At 48.1% G+C, this 18642-nt stretch overlaps 2 protein-coding genes across 2 annotated transcripts in view; one reads left to right on the forward strand and one right to left on the reverse strand.

The window, feature by feature from the left end:
- Positions 1-14978, forward strand: part of LOC127749976 (proteoglycan 4-like) — a 17398-nt gene extending 2420 nt beyond the window's left edge. The window contains exons 3-15 of the mRNA XM_052270223.1: positions 1508-1786; positions 2648-2893; positions 5628-5842; positions 6052-6285; positions 6523-6776; positions 6853-7126; positions 7252-7557; positions 7844-8161; positions 8249-8438; positions 8539-8812; positions 9577-9691; positions 10304-10422; positions 10749-14978. Of these exons, the coding sequence (XP_052126183.1) occupies positions 1508-1786; positions 2648-2893; positions 5628-5842; positions 6052-6285; positions 6523-6776; positions 6853-7126; positions 7252-7557; positions 7844-8161; positions 8249-8438; positions 8539-8812; positions 9577-9691; positions 10304-10422; positions 10749-11103 (3179 nt within the window). The 3' untranslated portion in view covers positions 11104-14978. The remainder of the gene's footprint in view (positions 1-1507; positions 1787-2647; positions 2894-5627; positions 5843-6051; positions 6286-6522; positions 6777-6852; positions 7127-7251; positions 7558-7843; positions 8162-8248; positions 8439-8538; positions 8813-9576; positions 9692-10303; positions 10423-10748) is intronic.
- Positions 14979-15802: 824 nt separating this feature from the next.
- On the reverse strand, positions 15803-17890 carry LOC113207667 (procathepsin L-like). Its single transcript, XM_026424317.2, has 7 exons — positions 17785-17890; positions 17594-17692; positions 17362-17514; positions 16961-17146; positions 16682-16873; positions 16218-16380; positions 15803-16106 (listed from the first exon to the last, which is right to left on the reverse strand). Exons 2-7 carry the CDS (start codon positions 17678-17680, stop codon positions 15898-15900), a joined length of 990 nt encoding a protein of 329 aa, XP_026280102.1. The 5' UTR covers positions 17681-17692; positions 17785-17890; the 3' UTR covers positions 15803-15897.
- Positions 17891-18642: the final 752 nt, after the last annotated feature.

Below are 18642 nucleotides of genomic sequence, written 5' to 3' on the forward strand. Positions count from 1 at the left end.
TTTTTTATATATTTTTTCTTGTATGATATTGAAGTTTTTAATCTTTGCTGCTCTGCACGGAGGCGTCCTTGGCAGTACACTCATGATTTATATTTTCATGTTCATACTGTGTGTTTTTCTCTTCATCCTCTGATTTTTCTCATTCTTGATTTCTCCTTTTCATCATTTTTTCAAATAATTTGGTTTCATTCTTATGGAACTCTTCTATTTTAATTGTCAAATCTGTGTTAGTGTGTTCATTTTTTTTCCCCATGTCTGAAACTAACAACTTCTCAACTGTCTCGTCTGTTTATACCCAATGATTTTAGATGAATCATGGAGAGATATTCTTAAACATCAGAAACTGAAGAAATTGCCCAAAGGAGCCTTGCGCCGTAGTTTCTATTGTTCTGCATAAAAACTTCTGCTGTAATGTAGTCTTGTTTTGGGTGTAGGGCTCTACTGTAATGGAGGTAATATAAGTGAGAATGCCCTAATGCGATTGGTTCAATAATCAGTACAGTTCAGCAGTGCCGCCCTCTTTGCTTGTGCTATGAAGCGTAAAGTACAGTATGTAGAGACCATAGACAGTACAAAATTAACAGAAATTAGTAAACTTAAAAAAATGTCAGAGATTCATTTGATAATTTGTTTGCAAAAGTTTGTGCCCTTTCACATAATTTAGTGTCTTATAAAGTCTTTTGCAATTTTAAATATTTTGGATGCTTGATTACTCCTAATATAAATCAATTAGAAGGGCCCTTCAACTATTTTTGTTACAACAATTTAACGTATGATTGGATTTATTTCTACATATAGTACGCACGTATTTTTGGAGTAAATTTTCTGTTTTATTTTATCTATCTAAGCACATTTTCCCTTAAATATTTACCCTGACGGCTCAGCCTCAGCCTCAGTTTTGAGTGCTTTTAATGAACTTTTTCAAAATTTTGTCTATGCCAAATTTGTGTGCTCGCTCTGCAGCTCTGCTCCTGCAATTTCATGCGCTTTGAGGGGATGTGCGGAGAGGATGAGTCTAATTTCCACTCTGAAAGTAGACACACTTGGTTTGAGGTTGGGGTCTGAATACATATATTTTTTCACTGGAATGGCATATTGCAATACCCTAGTTAACATGATATAATGGGTATACGTGGGGATAAGCGCCGTCATAAATGATTTCCCCCAAAAAAACTAATTACTAATCTAAATAGGTTTTTGGCATAAGCTCACCACTTCACCGTAATATTTCCACAAGTTATTGCATTTTTTCCTCTCTCTGTAGAATGTTGGACTCTCTACTTCTTATTCTATTTCAATTATCATCTTATTCACTTTCACTGCCAAGGACAAGAATGTTCTTTCAATCACAGTATCTCTTCTAGTTCTTTCACATTGCATTTCTGTACTCATTTCTCTATCGTTCCTTTTATTTACTACTATCACAACTAAATCCTGTACTTTGAAGTATTGCCGGCCGAGCCGCCCTGCCCGCCCGGTTTAACGCCCGCCGCCCTACCTCCTACAGGGACGCCCTCGCCCCGCAAGAAGCGCAACAACTCGACGCCCACGCGGCAGCGCTCGGCCGTGGACGCGGCCGAGAAGAAGCAGATCCTGCAGCAGCTCGTGTCGGGCAGCAGCATGGACGGCGAGCCGCTCCTGCTGGACTCGCTCGGCGACGCCCATCACCACCACAACAACAACAATAACAAGATGTCATCGTCGAGGACCTCGTCCAGGAAGGCGTCGAGGGAGGAGGACGCCGGCACGTGCGAGACGTCCTTCAGCATCGGCATGTCGTCACATGGTGAGTTGCTGTGGACACTTTGTCGTTTTACGTCGTCATTTCAAATGTTTTTTCTTGTATAATGTGACATTTGACGTGGGCGGCAGTCCCCAGGCTCCGCCCACGACCAAGGCAGGTGTGAACGACTTCTCTATTGAGTTCGCACCGTATGGTTTCTGTATCGTATAGAGCAAAGGGCGTGATGACCTCTCTTTCAGCATCGTGCAACAAGACCACCTAAAGGATTTCACATTTCAGCAGTTCTTTATCACTTTTTAAAGGCAATCGTATCCACCCACCACTCTGCTCTTTGCACTGGCTCTTCCGTGGGTACTACGTCTCTTTTTCTCTACTTTCTGAGCCTCACGTCCTCTTCCCCGCGAGGGTGCTCTTCTTATCTCTTCGGCCACCTTTTACCCACTCGAAGAGGAACCCGTGCCCCATTGTAGGACGAAGTCCTCTACGATCTCGAATCCGACAAGTGCTAAAACCACAAACAAATCGGGAAAAACTAAACCCTATCAGAGATGATGATGCACCATGCACTCCAACCCAAAACAAGACGTGAGACAGACGTGTTTTACGACTGTTCGATGTGAAATAAAATTAAGATATCGTGATTTAATAATGATTTACAGTAATACCAGTAATACTAACCCAACTTAAAATGTCTCAAACTAAAATTTAAAATAATCAGTAAACCGTATGATACTGAAGGTATGCAATTTTGTGCCTATCTCAGTAGTTCACTTACAATTTCAAAACAAAAAAAAGCTAAAAAGAAAAAAGAAAAAGTACCACTTCCACGTTTGCAAATAAGGGAAAACAGACGAAGAAATCGAACAGCTACACCTCTGGGTCCTCTCGTCTCGTGGCCAACAGGGTCGGAGCCTCCGCACAAGCTGGAGAAAAAGGTGACGTTCGCGCGCCTGCTGAACAAGGTGTCGGCGGAGATGAGCTCTGGGTCGGAGCGGGGGGAGGCGCCATGGGAGGCGGCTGCGGCCGCCCAGCCCGGCGGTCCCGGGGCCGGCGGGCACGGCGCACAGAACAGCCCGCCGCACTCCACCTCGTCCAACCCGGGCACGGGCACGGGCAGCGACTCTCTGTCTTCCCTCGACGCGAGTGCAGGTCAGTACGGGGCCCTGCAGGCTGCCCTCGAAGGGCGCCCCGAGTGGAGCCCCGTAGGCAAAGCCAAGCCCCTGTATAGCAGCCCCATACCCAACCCCTCTCCCCAGTATTGAGGTCTGCTCCGCGCGCCGACAGACTTTTCTCTCTCTTTTTCTACTCTTTTTTATATATGTGTAATTTACTTCTATTCTCTTGCTCATTATATTATATATCTCTCTCTATCTCGCTTTGGAATCCACCTGCTTATGTGGCGATGAGCGCTGTATCCTTCACGAAACGCTGCCTGTATTTCTCGCACGCGAATTTGTTCTGAATTTGGAATAATCTCTAATCAGAGACTGAGTTCCCGCCCGTAGGATTTGCAAGACTTATGACGGTGACAAAAATTGCAATTATTAAATCCACCGGAGCAGTCGTTTCCGGAAAAGTGACATTTTCTAAATTTCATTAGGTTGATCGATGTTGATGTGCGTCGCGTGTAATCTGCGTTTTCAAAATATGCGAATTTGACCTGAGGCAACTACAATGTCTATTCTTGAATGTAGTTTTTAGTCATAAGGTGTTCGTTATTATAGATTCGCCCTAATCAGCTGAAGGAAAACAGAAAGATTAAATAATAGGCATTGAGCCGAGCCGAGCAACCTTACCTCCAAAGAGAACCCGCTCGTTGTTGTAATTACCTATAATCTGTGATAGATTTCTACTTTCTTAGCCAGTAGTGTATATTTTTCCTGTTATGCAAATGTTTTGTAACCTTCTTATACCACCTTATGTTTAGACTCCTTAAACCACAACATTTTTTATTTCCAATGTTGCTGTGTGTGTTTTATGTTTGTTAGCGCGCGTAAAGCGAGATGACCTTTTAGGGTGCGACAGACTTGCAGTATGACACACACCATGAGGACACACACGGCCCGTGCCGCTCCCGCGAGTCCTCTCTGGGCCGCGGGGCGGGGCCGACCGCGTCTTTGGATAGGGCCGACCATATGTGTCTGTTGGCAGGCGACTCGGTGCTACAGCCCCTGTTGTCCAACTCCAGCCCGGCGAGGGGCGGTGCTCAGGGGCTCGCCGGCTCACGGACGGGCCGCGGGGCGGCGCGCCGGTTCAGGCTCTAAATGAGGTTGTCAACGTTGTAAAACCGAAAGCAAAAACAAAATATTTTTTTAAGAAAAAGAATAAAAAAGTCAAAGGCTCCCGGCACAACAGAATGCATTTGTTTTGCCCTCTGCAAGACACCTTTCTTTTTTTGCCGTCACGATCACTAGAAGTGAGTTGAAGCTGTTGTGCCGGCGGCCAGCTAGATGCGCTGAGCTGCTCGAGCCGCTACTGTTGCTTGTCGTGTCTGAGTGTTGTGTGCAGCCCCGCCATGCCGTACATTGTCGCACTCGATCCGAACGTTGTGAGGCCAGGCACGCCGTCGGCCGCCGTCGGCCGACTAGGGACACACGAGTACCACACCACCATACGTCACCGCGGTACACCGGCACAGCGACTGGTGATGTTCCCCGGTGACCTGCTCGCCGCCGTCTCGGCCGCCGTCAGTTCATTGAACATGAGGCATATACTCACTTAACGAAGTCGGTCTTTTTCTGCCGTAAAAGGGGGTCGCGCCCAAAATTTAAATCTCCCTTAGTTTCTCTTTTAATTAATACACCAAGAAGGACATTTTAAGAAGTCGATGCACTTGAAGTTGTATTGGCCTCAAACTAAAAGACTCAATATTTTTTAAAAACAGAAAGTTTTGATGATAATGTTAATATTACTTGTGAGCGAAACGTCTGCTGATGCGTAGGTAGCGGCGCTTTTTTGTAGCTCGTGCAAGCTACACGGTCATTGGAATACTACTTCAAGTGATTGGCTCTGTTGTCAATGTAAGTCGTAGAGCTGCTGACTCTGACTGGAGATCTGTGTCGTTTCATCTAGATGTTGCATGTGGTTGTTGTTACGTTTGGTGTTGTGATGATACGTAGTGTTTAACTAGTGGTTGGCGTAGACGTCCTCTTGCTGTGGATATACCTGTGCCGTCAGCTTGCCCCGCCATTCCTCGTCATCCAAGAGTGTCATCATCCCATTTAGCGCTCGAGTAGACTCGTCTAGTGTGCAGCATGTTAGTGGAGCGACGCCGCGAGGGTCCCCCGCACAACGGGGCCCTTGGGGCCTGGGGCTGGCTGGCGAATGTTTCATGTTGTTGTTTTTCTTTTTTTGAAATACGTTAAACCTTTCCGTTCTTTAAAGGACTTATTTCTCTCCCCCCCCCCCCTTATATTTGCTTTCCCTTAACTTCCAGCCCACCCTTTTCACTTTTATCGGGCTGGTGATATCGTTTTCTCGATACAGCCACCAGGCAATCAGTTAACTCCAAATTCAATCTCTTTCTTTCTCACTCTAATGCGTCTAAGGCGGTACTGCGTCTGTCCAGCCCATCCCTAGTGTTTGATCTCACGTCTGTTTCGCACGTGGTTCGCACTGTGATGGTAGGACCATAGACGCACTGATCACAACATCAATGTGTCTGGTGAACAACACTATACTCACAACCCCCTTTGATTGCTTCCCTCCGAAGTATACTTTGAAATTTCGGTTGAAAACTCGAGAATAAATCATACGCGGGTCAATCACTTCCCGGCCGTTACTGTGGAGCGGGAAGCAATCAGCATCCAAATAGCAGTAAATTGCAAAGTACGCCAATGCGTATGGCGTCCAGCCGCAGCTGACGCGCCGCTGTCCCCCACAGGCGGGGATGTGGTGGTGAACCGGCGGCCCACGCGGCTGCACAACCTGCTGCGCTACTGCGACCAGGACGCCGAGGACGGCGCGGCCACCTCGGACGACTCGTCGCACCTGACGCCCGCCACCTCCTCCAGCGGCGCGCCCGACTCGCCGCCCCTGCCCCGCTCCGCCACCACCACGCCAACGCCCGGATCCACGCCCGGCTCTTCCACCATAGAGGTAACGCACTATACTTGACCGACTTGACCGCATTGCGTGTTGTCACCGAGGGGTTCTCCCTAGAAAGGACATCAATTTCTTATTTTCTTGATTTTTTCTTATTTTTTTTTGATTTTTCTTATTTTTTCCCTCTGAATTTTCTTGATTTTTCTGATTATTTTTTTTTGTTACGGGCGGGTTGTACACCGATTTCTACGTTTGTCGCGCAGGTGACGGTGTTGGACCCGCTGTCGGCGTGCCAGCAGCGCTCGTGCGGCGCCGTCATCTTGCTGGAGGTGCCGAGCTCCGGCAGCCGCAACCTGTCGCCCATCCGAGAGGTGCCCACGCCGCGCCCCACGCCCCTGCCCACGCCCCTGCCCACGCCTATCCCGTCCCCCATCATGCCCCGCAGCCCCGTCGGCATGGGCCTCCTCGCCCCGGGGCTCACCCCCAACCCCTGCAAGGTATGCATGCACTCCGACCGATCCAAGGGGAAAGCAACAAGTAGTACATTTTCAATGATTTTTTAAATTTTTGTTTGTTTACGGTAAAACTCAATGTTGCTTTTCGCGTTAATTCGATATTTATACTTAACAAAAGTTAAGCAAGAACCTCGTGGTTTCCCCCGTGTCTGTGCACCTCTTTACTCTTTGCCAGGCATGTCGTATCCGAGGGCGCTGACGTCACGAATGTTGTTGCAGGATGCCACCCCCAGCCCCGCCACGAGCCCCATGCTGCTGTCCACCGAGAGCTCGTCGGCCGTGACGACCACGTCGCCCTGCCCGTCGCCGACGCCCAGCCCGTCGCCCTGCAGCCTCAGCCCCTGCGTCGCCCCGTCGCCCAACACCCTGGTCATACCGGAGCTGCGCGTCGAGCAGCCGTCGCCCACTCGGTCGCCGCCGTCGTGGAGTTTCCATCCCGGCTCACCGCCGCCGCAGCGTTCCCTCGGCGGCAGGTCAGTCCTTTTTCACCCCGCCAGGACGCTGAGCCCCAGAGAGCACAGAGCTGACGTTTTCTTTCTACCCGTAAAGGCCTCAGGACGTGGACAGCCACATGCTGCCCTTCATCACCGTCACCTGCAGCACCTCCGAGGCCGACTCGGACGTGGACGTGGGCCACCAGAGCTCGTCGGACGCCGGCATCCCGGGCATGTGCTACCTCTCGCCCTTCTCCATGTGCTCACGGGCGGACCGCATCGCATCGGAGTCCAACCTGTCGTCCTCCGGCTATTCGTCCATGGCCTCTCCGGGGCCGTCGCGTTGCGGCTCCAGCAACCCGCTCTCCATGTCGGCTTCGGAGGTCGAGGTAGGTCCTGCGTCCCGAAGCGCTCTGGTCCCGAGCCTGTGCTAGAGGCCCCGAGAGGCCGGTTCCTTCCTTGTAGTCCCCCGTAGCGCCCGGCCGCCGCATTACAATGCCGCGTTGACGGACAGGTGTTCCAGGCCGAGCCCGAGGAGGGCTGCCCTGGCTCCGGCGCCGTGCTCCCCGGCCTGCCCCGCGCCGGCCTCGGCCTGGGACAGCGCCTCCTGCGGTCGCCGGGCTCGCCGGGGGTGGCGCAGCCTCCGCCAACCAGGAGGGCGTCCGAGGGCACCGCCGTGGACGCAATCTTCTACCCGACGCTGCGCCGGCCCATGCGCGGTCGTTCGGACTCGGAGACGCTGTCGGACGACGCCTTGATGGAGTCGCAGGACGAAGGGTTCGCCACGGACACGCGCCAGAGCCTCGGGACTCTACAGCCGGTAAGAGGCGAGCGTCCCTTCGGCCGCTGGGGGGTCGTCCAGAAAGTACGTCCGTTCCTCTCAGATTCATTCGGGAAATTATGGAAGCTTCGGCGCCTGCGAAACTCAGAGTAGACCAGCCCGCAGTACACGCATGCACTGTAAGGCACGATGTTGCCTACCCAGCAGGGGCTATGAGAGCTTGCCAGTTTATCGTGACTTCATGCGAATGACGGACCTACTTTCTGGATGAACACTTGCCCGTTGAGACTGCCCTGACCTGCAAAGCACCCGCCCTGTCCACCAGGAGGCCGGCGTGGAGGCGCCACCGGTGGCACCCCCGCGGCGCGTGCGACACTGCGGCAGCCTGGACATGGGCATGGTGCCCGTCATGCTGCACACGGCCGCCGAGGCCTCGGGGATGCCGCCGGGCATGACGCGCCTGCTCCTGCCCGCCATCTCCGTCGCCGACCCGGCCGAGGTGGAGACGCTCCTGGGCCCGACGTGCGCGTCACCGACCGCGCCCTCCGACACCACAGTCCTCGGCCCCGCCACCGAGCTGGAGGACGTGTCCATCGACATATCATGTGGCGACCTGGACGTCCCCATGACGTCCCTGCTCGCGGTGAGTTACGCCACCCCACTCCCTGCTGTCCGCGGTGGGTGCGCTTGGGCTAATGTAAGCGACGCTTTGCCCCTGCTTTGCTTGCAGCTGCCCAGCATCGTTGTGGAGGGCGACGCGGGCCGCTCCCTCAGCCCCGTCAGCTCCCGCAGCGAGTCGCCGCTGTCTGACCTGCCCGCCGGCTGCGAACGCTTCTCCCCCGCCTTCTACGGACGCCAGCTGCCCTTCACCGACTCGGACGGGCTCTACGACGCGCCCAGCTCGGCGGGATCCGCTACCGGTGAGGGCTTTCGGGCATTCCTTCCACGACATCAATCTTTGGAAATATAAATAATCGGGAAGTTACACTACCTGGGAATGACTATCTGATTATTTCGCAGTCACTACTACACGCAAGAGCTCCTCGGGTCGGCGCCGGGAGCGGCGCTCCCCGACGGTGCGCTCGGCGGCCCGCAGCCCGGCGCGCAGCCCGCCGCCGCCCAAGCTGCTGCTGGACGTCCCGGAGGGCCACGGCTACGGCCGCGAGCCCCGCGACCGCGACCGGCACAGCTCGCCCAGGAAGCCGTCGCCCAAGCGGCGCGCGCGCAACGCCAAGTCCTCGCAGCCGCAGCGGGTCACCTCGTCCTCGTCGGACGAGAGTCTCAACTCCATCCGGTAGGCGGGGTGCTCCCTGTTTTTACTCGTTCTTTACCTCCACTCTCACTTCCCTCTTGGAGGTGGGAGAACGAGTATTGTGCTTGGTCTGGTGTAATTTAGCGACTCGATTCATCTCGGTAACCACAACACCTACAACTATGCCAGTTGTATCAAACTGTAGGTCTTGGCGGCCTCACCAATCCATAATAGACGTTTTTTTCGGTTTATTACGCAAAATTGAAAGAAATTTCAGAAATAAGGTCGAAAAAATCGCCGGTCGAGCGTGCGTTTCGGATGGTTTTTCTACACGGACAAATATCTTAATAGAGATAAGTTTTACCTGAAAAAATTTGGCTAAACAACTAAAAATAGGCTAGCCGTTAATGTTTCAACTTAAAACAATCATATTATAACCTTTTTTGGTTCTCATAATGATTAAAACCTATCTCAAATGAAATTCTTTTAACACGAAAAAAAACAATCAAGCGCATGCGCGAACAGCGCCATCTATTGATAAAAGCTAAAACTGCGTCGGCGCGAAAAGTTTTGAAGAGCGGTCATTAACAACAATGATCTTTCTGTTTTCATTTCATAATCACACCAGACCAAACTTGGGTAAAGAACGAGGTTTCTCCTAATGTATCAAACATGTTTGATGCCCTGATGCTCTTCTTGTTTTCTTTCTTAACTCACCGGCGTTCTCCCGTATCCCGTTATCAAAGCACGACGTCGTGAGCGATTTTTTGTTTTTTGGTCAACATTGTGTTTGCTGGTGGTTTCAGAGAGGTGTCCCAAAGGCCCACCTCGCCTGCCGCCCCCGAACGTCTCTCGTGGTCGAGGACACCAGAGCCGTGCAGTCATCCTTCGACGGAGGCGTCTGGCGAGGAGACCGGAGAGGTGGGTCTAATGTCTTAGCTTCGTCAACGACAAAGAAAATGAATTTACATCGTGTGGAACATTTTGTGGAATTTACGAAATCAGCTCTTCGGTCCAAGCGATCGGATAAGCATGCGAGACTTGCGTGGTCTCGGATTGGCCCCTTTTGTACACAATACTGACGTGCGGCTTGCCCCTAGTCGTCTGCGGTGGCCGTGGCCGAGGCCGTGGCCCTCCAGGTGTGCGGCTGAGCCGGGCGCCTCGACGTCTGGGGTTGCATGACGGCGTTCCCGGGGTGTCAGGGCGAGCCCAGGGTACAATAACGTAACTAGCAGGGTAGCTCTCAGTAAAAGACCATAACGCGGACCAAAATCCATCTCCATTTAAAAAAATACACGTTCCCTGCCCAAGGACCTCCATGCTACGCTATCTATCCCCCGTAGGTTAGTTGCGCCCATCAGATTTCCTTTGTACCAAGCTACAGTATGAATTTGGTATGAGCAGATTTCAAATGAGCAAGTCTAACATCCTGCCACTAGTAAACTTTATTACATTTGATTAAACCGAGGATTGAACTTTTAGCATTCACACTATATTGTTGTTCTTTACTCGTGTTCATGCCTCGATTTTCAGGACGCCAAGGCGCACTGCCTGCGCGGAAAGCCGGCCTGGGAGGACCCCATCACCAGCCCGCTGAGCTCCAAGCCGAACCGGAAGATTAGTCGGCTTAAAACAATCGGTCACCAGATTAGGTGCGTGAAAACTAGTCTCCGCGCTGGACGGTGGCTGGTGTAGGGGTTTGAACTTTCCAAAAACGAACACTCGGGAAAATTTTTGGGAGAAAAACCCCTGGATGTACCATTTTTTTTATAACATTTCTTAAATATTTTTAGTTTTTCTGGAAATCTTTTCAATTTTTTTCGAGAAAATTTGGGCTTCTATAGCCGGAGCGCCTGAGAACTGCCGGGTAGGCAACCCACACCCAGCCACGCACCTGCGTGTTGCGGGTCTGCCTATCCGGAGTTCCACAGGCGCTCCGCCTGCGCCCCGTCCCCGCTCACACGGATTCTGCCGCCAGGTTCCTCCGTAGGCTGGAGCAGAGCCTCTCGAAGCGGCGGCAACGCCTCACGGGCTCCACCAGCCCCTGCGACAGCCAGGACTCGGGCGAGGAGGGCGGCGTGACGGCGCCGCTGCTGCCGCCCGCCGCCTCGCTGCCCGTCATCACCGCCGCAGCCGGCCCGGGCGCCACCACCCCTACCTCCAGCGGCCCGCGCGCGCGCCACCACCGCCTGCGCAAGCAGGTGGGCGAGCCGCTGCTCGCGCCCAGGGACCGCATGACCAGGAGCGTCACCATCGTGCCCACGGCGGGCGCCAACGCGGCCGAGAGCGCCGAGCACCAGGCCTGCCGCACCAAGCCCAGGCACACCGACTAGAGGCTGGCCCTAGCAATAATTTCGACCGGCTTTGTCGGTTGCGGTGGTTCACTGTGATGTATTATCGTTTTTTGCTGTCGCTTCGGTTCATTTTATGTAGCGCACAATTAAATATGGGGAGTGACGATGCAAGAAATATGTGTGTGGGGGCTGTGTGAACTGACAATGAACAGGATGTGGGGGGGTTTGTTCACATATCCAACAAGTTTATGGTTAGTGAGTTATATCAAGGAACTGGATCTGCAGTTTCTTAACAAAATAGAAACTGCTCAAATAAAAATTCAGTTGAAGCAGTTAACCATTGTGACAGCTGATCATGTGATTCTATTGAAGTGCAGAACCTAATTTATATGCACTTACTGAATTTTGCACTTCTCAATGGTCCTTTTCTCATATGTTATTTTTTCTCAGTTTACAGAAAGGGACACACATGTAATTTGTAATTGCCTATCTATTTAACTGTGTAGTTCATCGATCTTCTTATATTGAATGACTATTTCATGAGTACCAAGTCTACCGTGTGACATATGCTTTTACATATTTTCTTATCATGTTTATGTAGTCTTTAGTATAATTTAAGATTGGGTTGTGATAGTTACAAGTTGAACTGTAAAATTATTTTGCCATAGCTGTTTGAGGATGAGTGGACTTTCATGGGGAATGATGTTTCATATAAGTGTCTTACAATCACATAATGGAGAACATTTTTAACTTTCTCTCAAGAATGTATTTGTCAACAAACAGGAGAGCTGGCTTCTTTCCCTCTCTGAAGCCCAATATAAAGCTCAATTACGGTCTTGTATTTGCTCATGACTTCCATCTTGTTGAGAGGTATGATTCAAAGGTGTGTCTATTTAATTGTTTTGAATATTTTTACATTGTTATGTACAGATTACAGTAACAACTTAGATATTGCAGTCTTGTAAATTGTAAGCTATTGTTTTGCTGTTTTTGTATCTTGGTGTTATATGGGAACTATCAGCTGTAGATAAAACTTTCATTTCTGTTTTAGTATTGTGAGTTTTCTGTAAATAATTATTCTTTCATAACGCTCTTCATAAGCACATTTTGGTGATAAAATGAGGATTTTTGTGTTGAGATTTTTCTGCGTTCTTCTGTGCAGTATGCGCAACCCTCCTTATGCCAGTGTCTTGTTGTCAATCTGTAGTTGAGGAATTGTTTGAGTCCAACCTCAAAGTAAAGGAACAGCTGTGCATCTTTAGTTAAAACTATTATCAAGACATAATGGTACAAAAAGTCATTTAGATGCTGTGATTCTTGTCTGTATGCAATTGACCTTATTTATTTTAAAAAATTAACTCTTCTTGCTTACTTAATAAGACTTCCAAGACTTAAAAACGAACAACCTATTCCATAATCTATTGGCAGGCTGCCAGAAAATCATTAATCCGACAAGATTAAGTTGTATATGATGTAAAAGATATTTTCACGGGCTCATGGGGATATCATGGGGATATCTTTATTGATGATACATTATGGACAACCAGGCCTGTATGTACCCCTCTCCCTCTTTTTGGTGAAGCACTATCTCGCGTTTTCATTTTTATTTAATTTTTCACAATTTGCACTTGACTTAATATGTTCACCTTCAGGATCGTTCAGAAAGTCTGTCTTTCTCAGATTCAGTCGGCCAAATTAACGACGCTCGGCGCCTGCCAGACTGGGGGTACGCCAGCCCGCAGTGCACGCATACTGCAGGCAGGATGTTGCCTACCCATCAGGCGCTATGAGGGCTTGCGTAGGCTGCACCTGGCAGTTTCGTAACGGTGAATGACGGACGTATTTTCTGGATGATTCCTTCTTGCTACTAGGAGGAGAGAAAATGCACCTCATGCAAGTAAGCTAGGCAATTAAAACTATTGGAAGTAAGTTTAAAATTTGTTGGATTTTTTTTTTTCATTACATAGAAGTTTATTAAATAACCTGCCTTCAGACATTATTATAAAAAATACTCATTAATGCCTATGCAAGTTAATTTTATACAGGAAGTTGACAAAAAGAAAACAGGAGGCCTAATTCTTTTAATTAACATAAATGTTCTACTTAAATTGATGAAGAGTATTTGTAAATTGAATAATTTTAAACACATTGTAAATTATGTGAACTTGCATCATAAATGTTAAAATGCACAGGTGATTTCTATTATGAGGGTAATGCATGGAAGACATTTGTGAGATGAGTTTTGGAAAGGGTGCTCTCTTCAGATTATATACTCTGGACTGTGATACTAATAAAGCACAACTCAAGTAAAATGTAGAAGGAGATCACTCCTGTAACACTTTATGAAGGCGTACAGTTGCACTCTTGAACCCACTTGTTGCCTTCTCTAAATAATATTATAAAATTGAAGCAATAATTGTTCCACAGCAAGTAATATTGATGTTATTTAGGCTCTGTTTCATTTTCTGTACTGGGAGACTTTTTAAAGGTGGAGTCGTCTACTGGTTTTAATTATATTGCTGCAATAATAGAAAGACATGAATAGGAAATAATGTTTGTAATTGTTAGAGATGTAAGTTAGATCATCTTTTAACTATTTAATTGTGATCTTTAAAATTCCTGGTGATTGTTGGAAGAAGAAACATAGACATCAAGTTGTTTGATCAGTACGGAGTTTTCTATCGATTTTTCATCATACTTGAGTTTCAAAATAATGTGTCCTTAATATGCATGCCTTTGCAAAGGCAAAAGATTTTTTTTTTTTAAGTAGCCAGTTCTCTCCATTTAGATCAAACAAATTTAGGATTTCTACAGATTCTTTTTCCTACAAGTACTGTGTGGAACTGACAGGGAACTAATGAATTGTTTTATCTGGTTATGGAGAGCAATACAAAGAGAAAAGGGGTTTTACCTATTGTGCCTCAGAGGCCAAAACTAAGATTCAATTCCAGAATGGTTACCAAGTTCAATTTTAGGGACTTAGGTAATTCACCTTTAAGGATATGTTTTGTAATTGTTGGTCATCTAATCTTACAGTGTCCAGTGTCCGACATACTTATGCATCTGAGGCTACCTCTTTAAGATTGGTCGAACGAACGAACGATTGAACGGTGGGACAAGTGTAAATGAGCCTATTAAAGCTTTCAAATTTACTGCAATCTATGAAATGACATATTTTAAAGAAGGGCAAATTATTAACGGGATTTAATATCTACCCCCCCCCCTCAATATTGACACTAAATGAGTTGGGAAAACAGTCTCTGAATTCACGCGTCTAAACACCGAGAGAATGTCTCTGCACAGTGCACACAAGTGTCAGAATTTGTAGTCGAAAGCAATTCCGTCACTTCCTCCATCCTCAAAATGTCACTTAACATAAATTGCAGCGAATGTTACAGCTTTCATAACTTAATTTACCCGCGTCCGGCCGTTTGATCGTCCGTTCGTTCGATCGACCGCTCTTAAACCTCTCTGTCTAGACAAGCACCGGTTGAATACTGGTTACTGTGTCTACCATGTCATTTTATACTACCGCTGTGTTGAGAGACAAAATATTACAATATAATTCTTTAAGTGTCCAAGTTAAGAAAAATGTATTAAGAAGAAGGGAGCAAAAAAGTGTGAAGTATGTGTATGCCAAACGTTGCACAAGGCATCTACAAAAACTAATTGAACACACTCTTATTCACTGTTGAGACTTGATTAACCATAGAAGATTACAAAACAATTCTTGCTGGTGTGTGAAATGAATATTCCATAATGATGGGTCTAGTGTGAGACCACTGACTGCGTCTTTTCATTAACTTGCACCAAACCTTTGTGAGGAGCCTAAATATTTCTTTTGTTGCGTTTTTCTCACTTTTTAAGTAAAGTTGTTGAGGGAACAAAATAAAAAGATAATTTTAAAAAAATTATATCCCTGGCACTCTTTATTTCACTTGACTAATTGATCTAAACCGAATCGACTGTAGGTGATGGCTCATCGCCCAAGACGGACAACACGCCGCAAGGTGAGCAAGACTGAAACCCACTTTCAGAGAAGTAAACAGCGCTAAGAACTAAACGAAAGATATCAATGCCTCTCCGAAGCTCTCGCCTTGTCCAAGCGGTCGGAGGGACAGGGGGCGGCGGGGGCCCGAACAAAAAAGGCTGCCAATATTTTGGCAAGCTAGGCGACCACGGCGTTAACAGTAGTAAAGGGACTAACGCGGATACAAGTGGTGGATGTTAGCCTGAGCGCAGAAACACGCCACCTCGTTGATCACGCTAGCAACCCCCCTGGCGGGTAACGAAGATTACCCCCCCCCCCCCCGCCCCTCTCTCTCCGTCACGCAGAGCACAATGCCATGCTCCCTTCTCACTTTGTGTAGTCCCTGGACCCTTCTGTGCCGTACGGCTTGTTCGGCTTACTTACGTGTAATTTTGACAACCTACGTTACGACGCTTTTCTGCGGATCTGGTTTTACGTTGTTTTTTTATAACTAAGTTGTATGGCGATGGCAGTTTTAAGTACTACATGTGGACTTCAAATGGAAGAAAACTATCTAACTACGCGCTATCGGTATTTTTCTGATTGTGAGTGAGTGTGACTGAATTCGATTGCATCGAGCGAGGCCACACATAACGTAACTGTCTCTCTTGCCTCTTCAGGTATTGCGCTGCAGACGCTCTTATCACAGAGCTCTGGTTCTAGAAGCAATCTTTTTCTGATGGGGCAAAAAACACGTAGTCTCCATTGAATTTTTTTTTTTTTTTATAGAAAAGACGTGTAAAAATGAAAGTAGTGGTTGTTTGGGTCTGGTGGGAAAGAGGAACTGCCTCGGGCTGGTAGACCTAAACAGTGGGGTAGCTGGCCATCGTGGCGATTCCGCAGTTGTTGTTCTTGTTGCGGGCCATCTTGATGTACCCGCCTTCACCCCAGGAGTCACCCCAGGAGTTCTTGACGAGCCAGAAGTCCTTGTTGGGCCAGTCGCTGCCGTAGCCGACGGCCAGCACGCCGTGGTCCAGGCTGTCCGATGAGCAGGCGGGCTCCTGGTAGATGCCTGCAACACGAAATGATCGTCATAACCCGCTCATGCTGTAGCGCGCGAAATGAGGCGTTTGCTGGTCCAGCAATTTTTGTAACGAGAACAGAGTATGGCGTTGGAACTTACCGCTAGCGTACATCTGGAAGCTCCAGTGGCTGGCGTCGATCGCTACTGATACTGGTCCAACCTTCTCGACTGCGTCGCGGAGATCGTTCTCGGTTGGGTTTACGTCAGTGTATCCGGTGTTAACTCCAACACTGTTGGCGGACTTGTAAAGACAGCGACCGTCCTGTGATACAACAACAAAACAACAAAAAATCGTGAAAACTCGTACAGTATATACTGTAAAGCGCTCTTGAGAGGGCGGGTATCTTCGTCAGAGAGGTTTGGATTTGACAGTTGGTAAGTTACGGGGAGAGTATTCTTGTTTGTCTGCGAGACAGCTGGGGTCGGCCAGGGTCCAGAGTTAGTTCTCAACCGGGCACCCGAGCGGACCCGGGACGCTTCGGGTCTTGGTAGCGTAGGGAGGGCTCGGAAAGTCACGGGTAAAATAACGGTGTTCTTGCATAAAAGATTTGTAAAATATATACCTGTGCAGTGTAAGGATAGGTCTCCTCTGAGTCGATGCCGCCGTTGGCCTTCACGTACTCAAAAGCCGAGTCCATCACACCTCCGTTGCAGCCCTCGTTGCCGTACTTCGAAGAGCAGTCGACGAGGTTCTGCTCGCTGAGCGAGACCAGCTTGCCAGTCTTCTTGAAGAGTTGACCCTCGAGTGAGCCGGTCTGTAAAGCAAAAGGGTAGTTAGCGGGCGGCACTTTTCAGTGCGTAGAGCACAGGCAAGGCAAGGAAAGAAAGTTGTTTTAACTTACAGCGGAGAAAGACCAGCAGGAGCCGCACTGACCCTGGTCCTTGATAGGAGTCACGAGGCCTTTGGTTCTCCAATCCACTTTCCTACTGAAGGGCTTGGAGTCGTTGGAGGCTCTGTGAATGCTACCACTTCGCCTTTTTAAATCCATGCGGAAGCCGTTTAATTTTTCGGTTACTTCGTGGGTGTGCTACAATAAACCATGAGCGCATGATAAATTTTCGAAAGGAACCTCTATGACTTAGCAAACTACTACAATTTTCTTTAAACGACATGACTGTCGAACACTTTTCTGTGCATGACACAATAGTCACACACTTTTTTGTGAGTAACATTTTGTAAAGCACTTCTAGGTGTTCAAATGTCACACACTTCTATTTGGCAATTAGTAATGACAGCACTTACCATATCAGCAAATTGGTTGTAGCCGACCTTAAAGCTGACCTTGCCGTAAGCGTGGAGTTCATTGTGCTTCGCAATCCTTACGGCATTCTCATTGAATATTTTAGCTCGGAAGGCATCTTCGATCGGGTTAGGATACCTCTTGTGATGCATAGCCTAGTATAGCAGATTGAAATTAGCAGCGGTATGTGCATATATGTGCATAAAATCCTTCGATAATTCTATATTTAAATACCTTAAAGTCTTCCCAGTGGACCCTAGACTCATCCTGAAAGCCAGCGACAGCGGCCACAGCGCAGACGAGGATTACGAGAGAATTCATATTGCCTGAAAACTGAACAAGAGCAAATAATAAACTAAACTGTCTGGGAAAGGCACACGATGAAGGGACCATTGGCCCCCTCGTAGTAACCCAGCTGTACCTACCAGGGACAGCGGTCGTCGACTACTATCAAATTGTAGGACTGCCAGCGATTATATACTGTCGCCCTCCTCTCCCTCACTGTCTGACTGTCTGCACCTGTCGTAGTAAGGCACACCCACTCTTGTCCGTTCCTTGCCCTTAGCTTTTTTTAAATGTTTTGCGACAGGTCCACACTCAAGTGCCCGCCGTCTCGGTACAGGATGAGTTCACATCTATTTAGTCTCTTTAAGAAAAACACTTACGTTCCTAATTCTTGATGAATCTCCGTACCTAGGTTGCTGGGCAAAATTAGGAGAACGTCAAACAAAAAAATAAATAAAATAATTTCGTGATTCAGTACGGAAACACCACGGAAAAACCCCGTGTTTTTTCTGTTGTTGTCTAGAGTGACCACAGAATGCTGTGAAAAATAGTTGTAGGCTTTACGGGAAAATTTTCCTCGAATAAGGGTGTCTTAAAATTACAAGTCAAAATCGTAAAATGACAAGCACTATCTATCGGCTTTGAATTCATTGACGAGCAAGATTGGGCTGTCATAAATTTACAACATATACGTTAAATTTTCGAGGGTATTTTACATAGTGGTTTCCGTGATGTGTCCCTGCCCTGGTAGCAGAACTGCGTCATGACTGCAGTATACGTCCATATAAAATGCGAATTTTAGGCATCTTAGGCACATTACACTGATAAACTAAGTGTTCAACTGCTCAACACTTACAAGTGTGCAACTGCAAGTTAAATACTTGCAAGTGTGCAACTCCGTAGTCATACACTTGCAAGTGTTACACTCGGTAGATGTGCACTTGCAAGTGTGCAACTCCTCGGTTGCACACTTCCTTAGATTGGGCGCTTACTGTGTA

This window comes from Frankliniella occidentalis, unplaced genomic scaffold, assembly GCF_000697945.3.
Source record: "Frankliniella occidentalis isolate FOCC.00 unplaced genomic scaffold, Focc_3.1 Scaffold114, whole genome shotgun sequence".
NCBI classification, from domain to species: Eukaryota; Metazoa; Arthropoda; class Insecta; order Thysanoptera; family Thripidae; genus Frankliniella; species Frankliniella occidentalis.

What these genes read in the sequence shown, in the direction of transcription:
- LOC113207667 (XM_026424317.2), bottom strand. Translation starts at nt 17,680, where the DNA reads ATGAATTCTCTCGTAATCCTCGTCTGCGCTGTGGCCGCTGTCGCTGGC. An exon ending in ACAACCAATTTGCTGATATG is followed by an intron (nt 17,147 to 17,361) that starts GTAAGTGCTGTC and finishes GGTTTATTGTAG; the next exon opens with CACACCCACGAAGTAACCGA. An exon ending in CCTATCCTTACACTGCACAG is followed by an intron (nt 16,381 to 16,681) that starts GTATATATTTTA and finishes GTTGTATCACAG; the next exon opens with GACGGTCGCTGTCTTTACAA.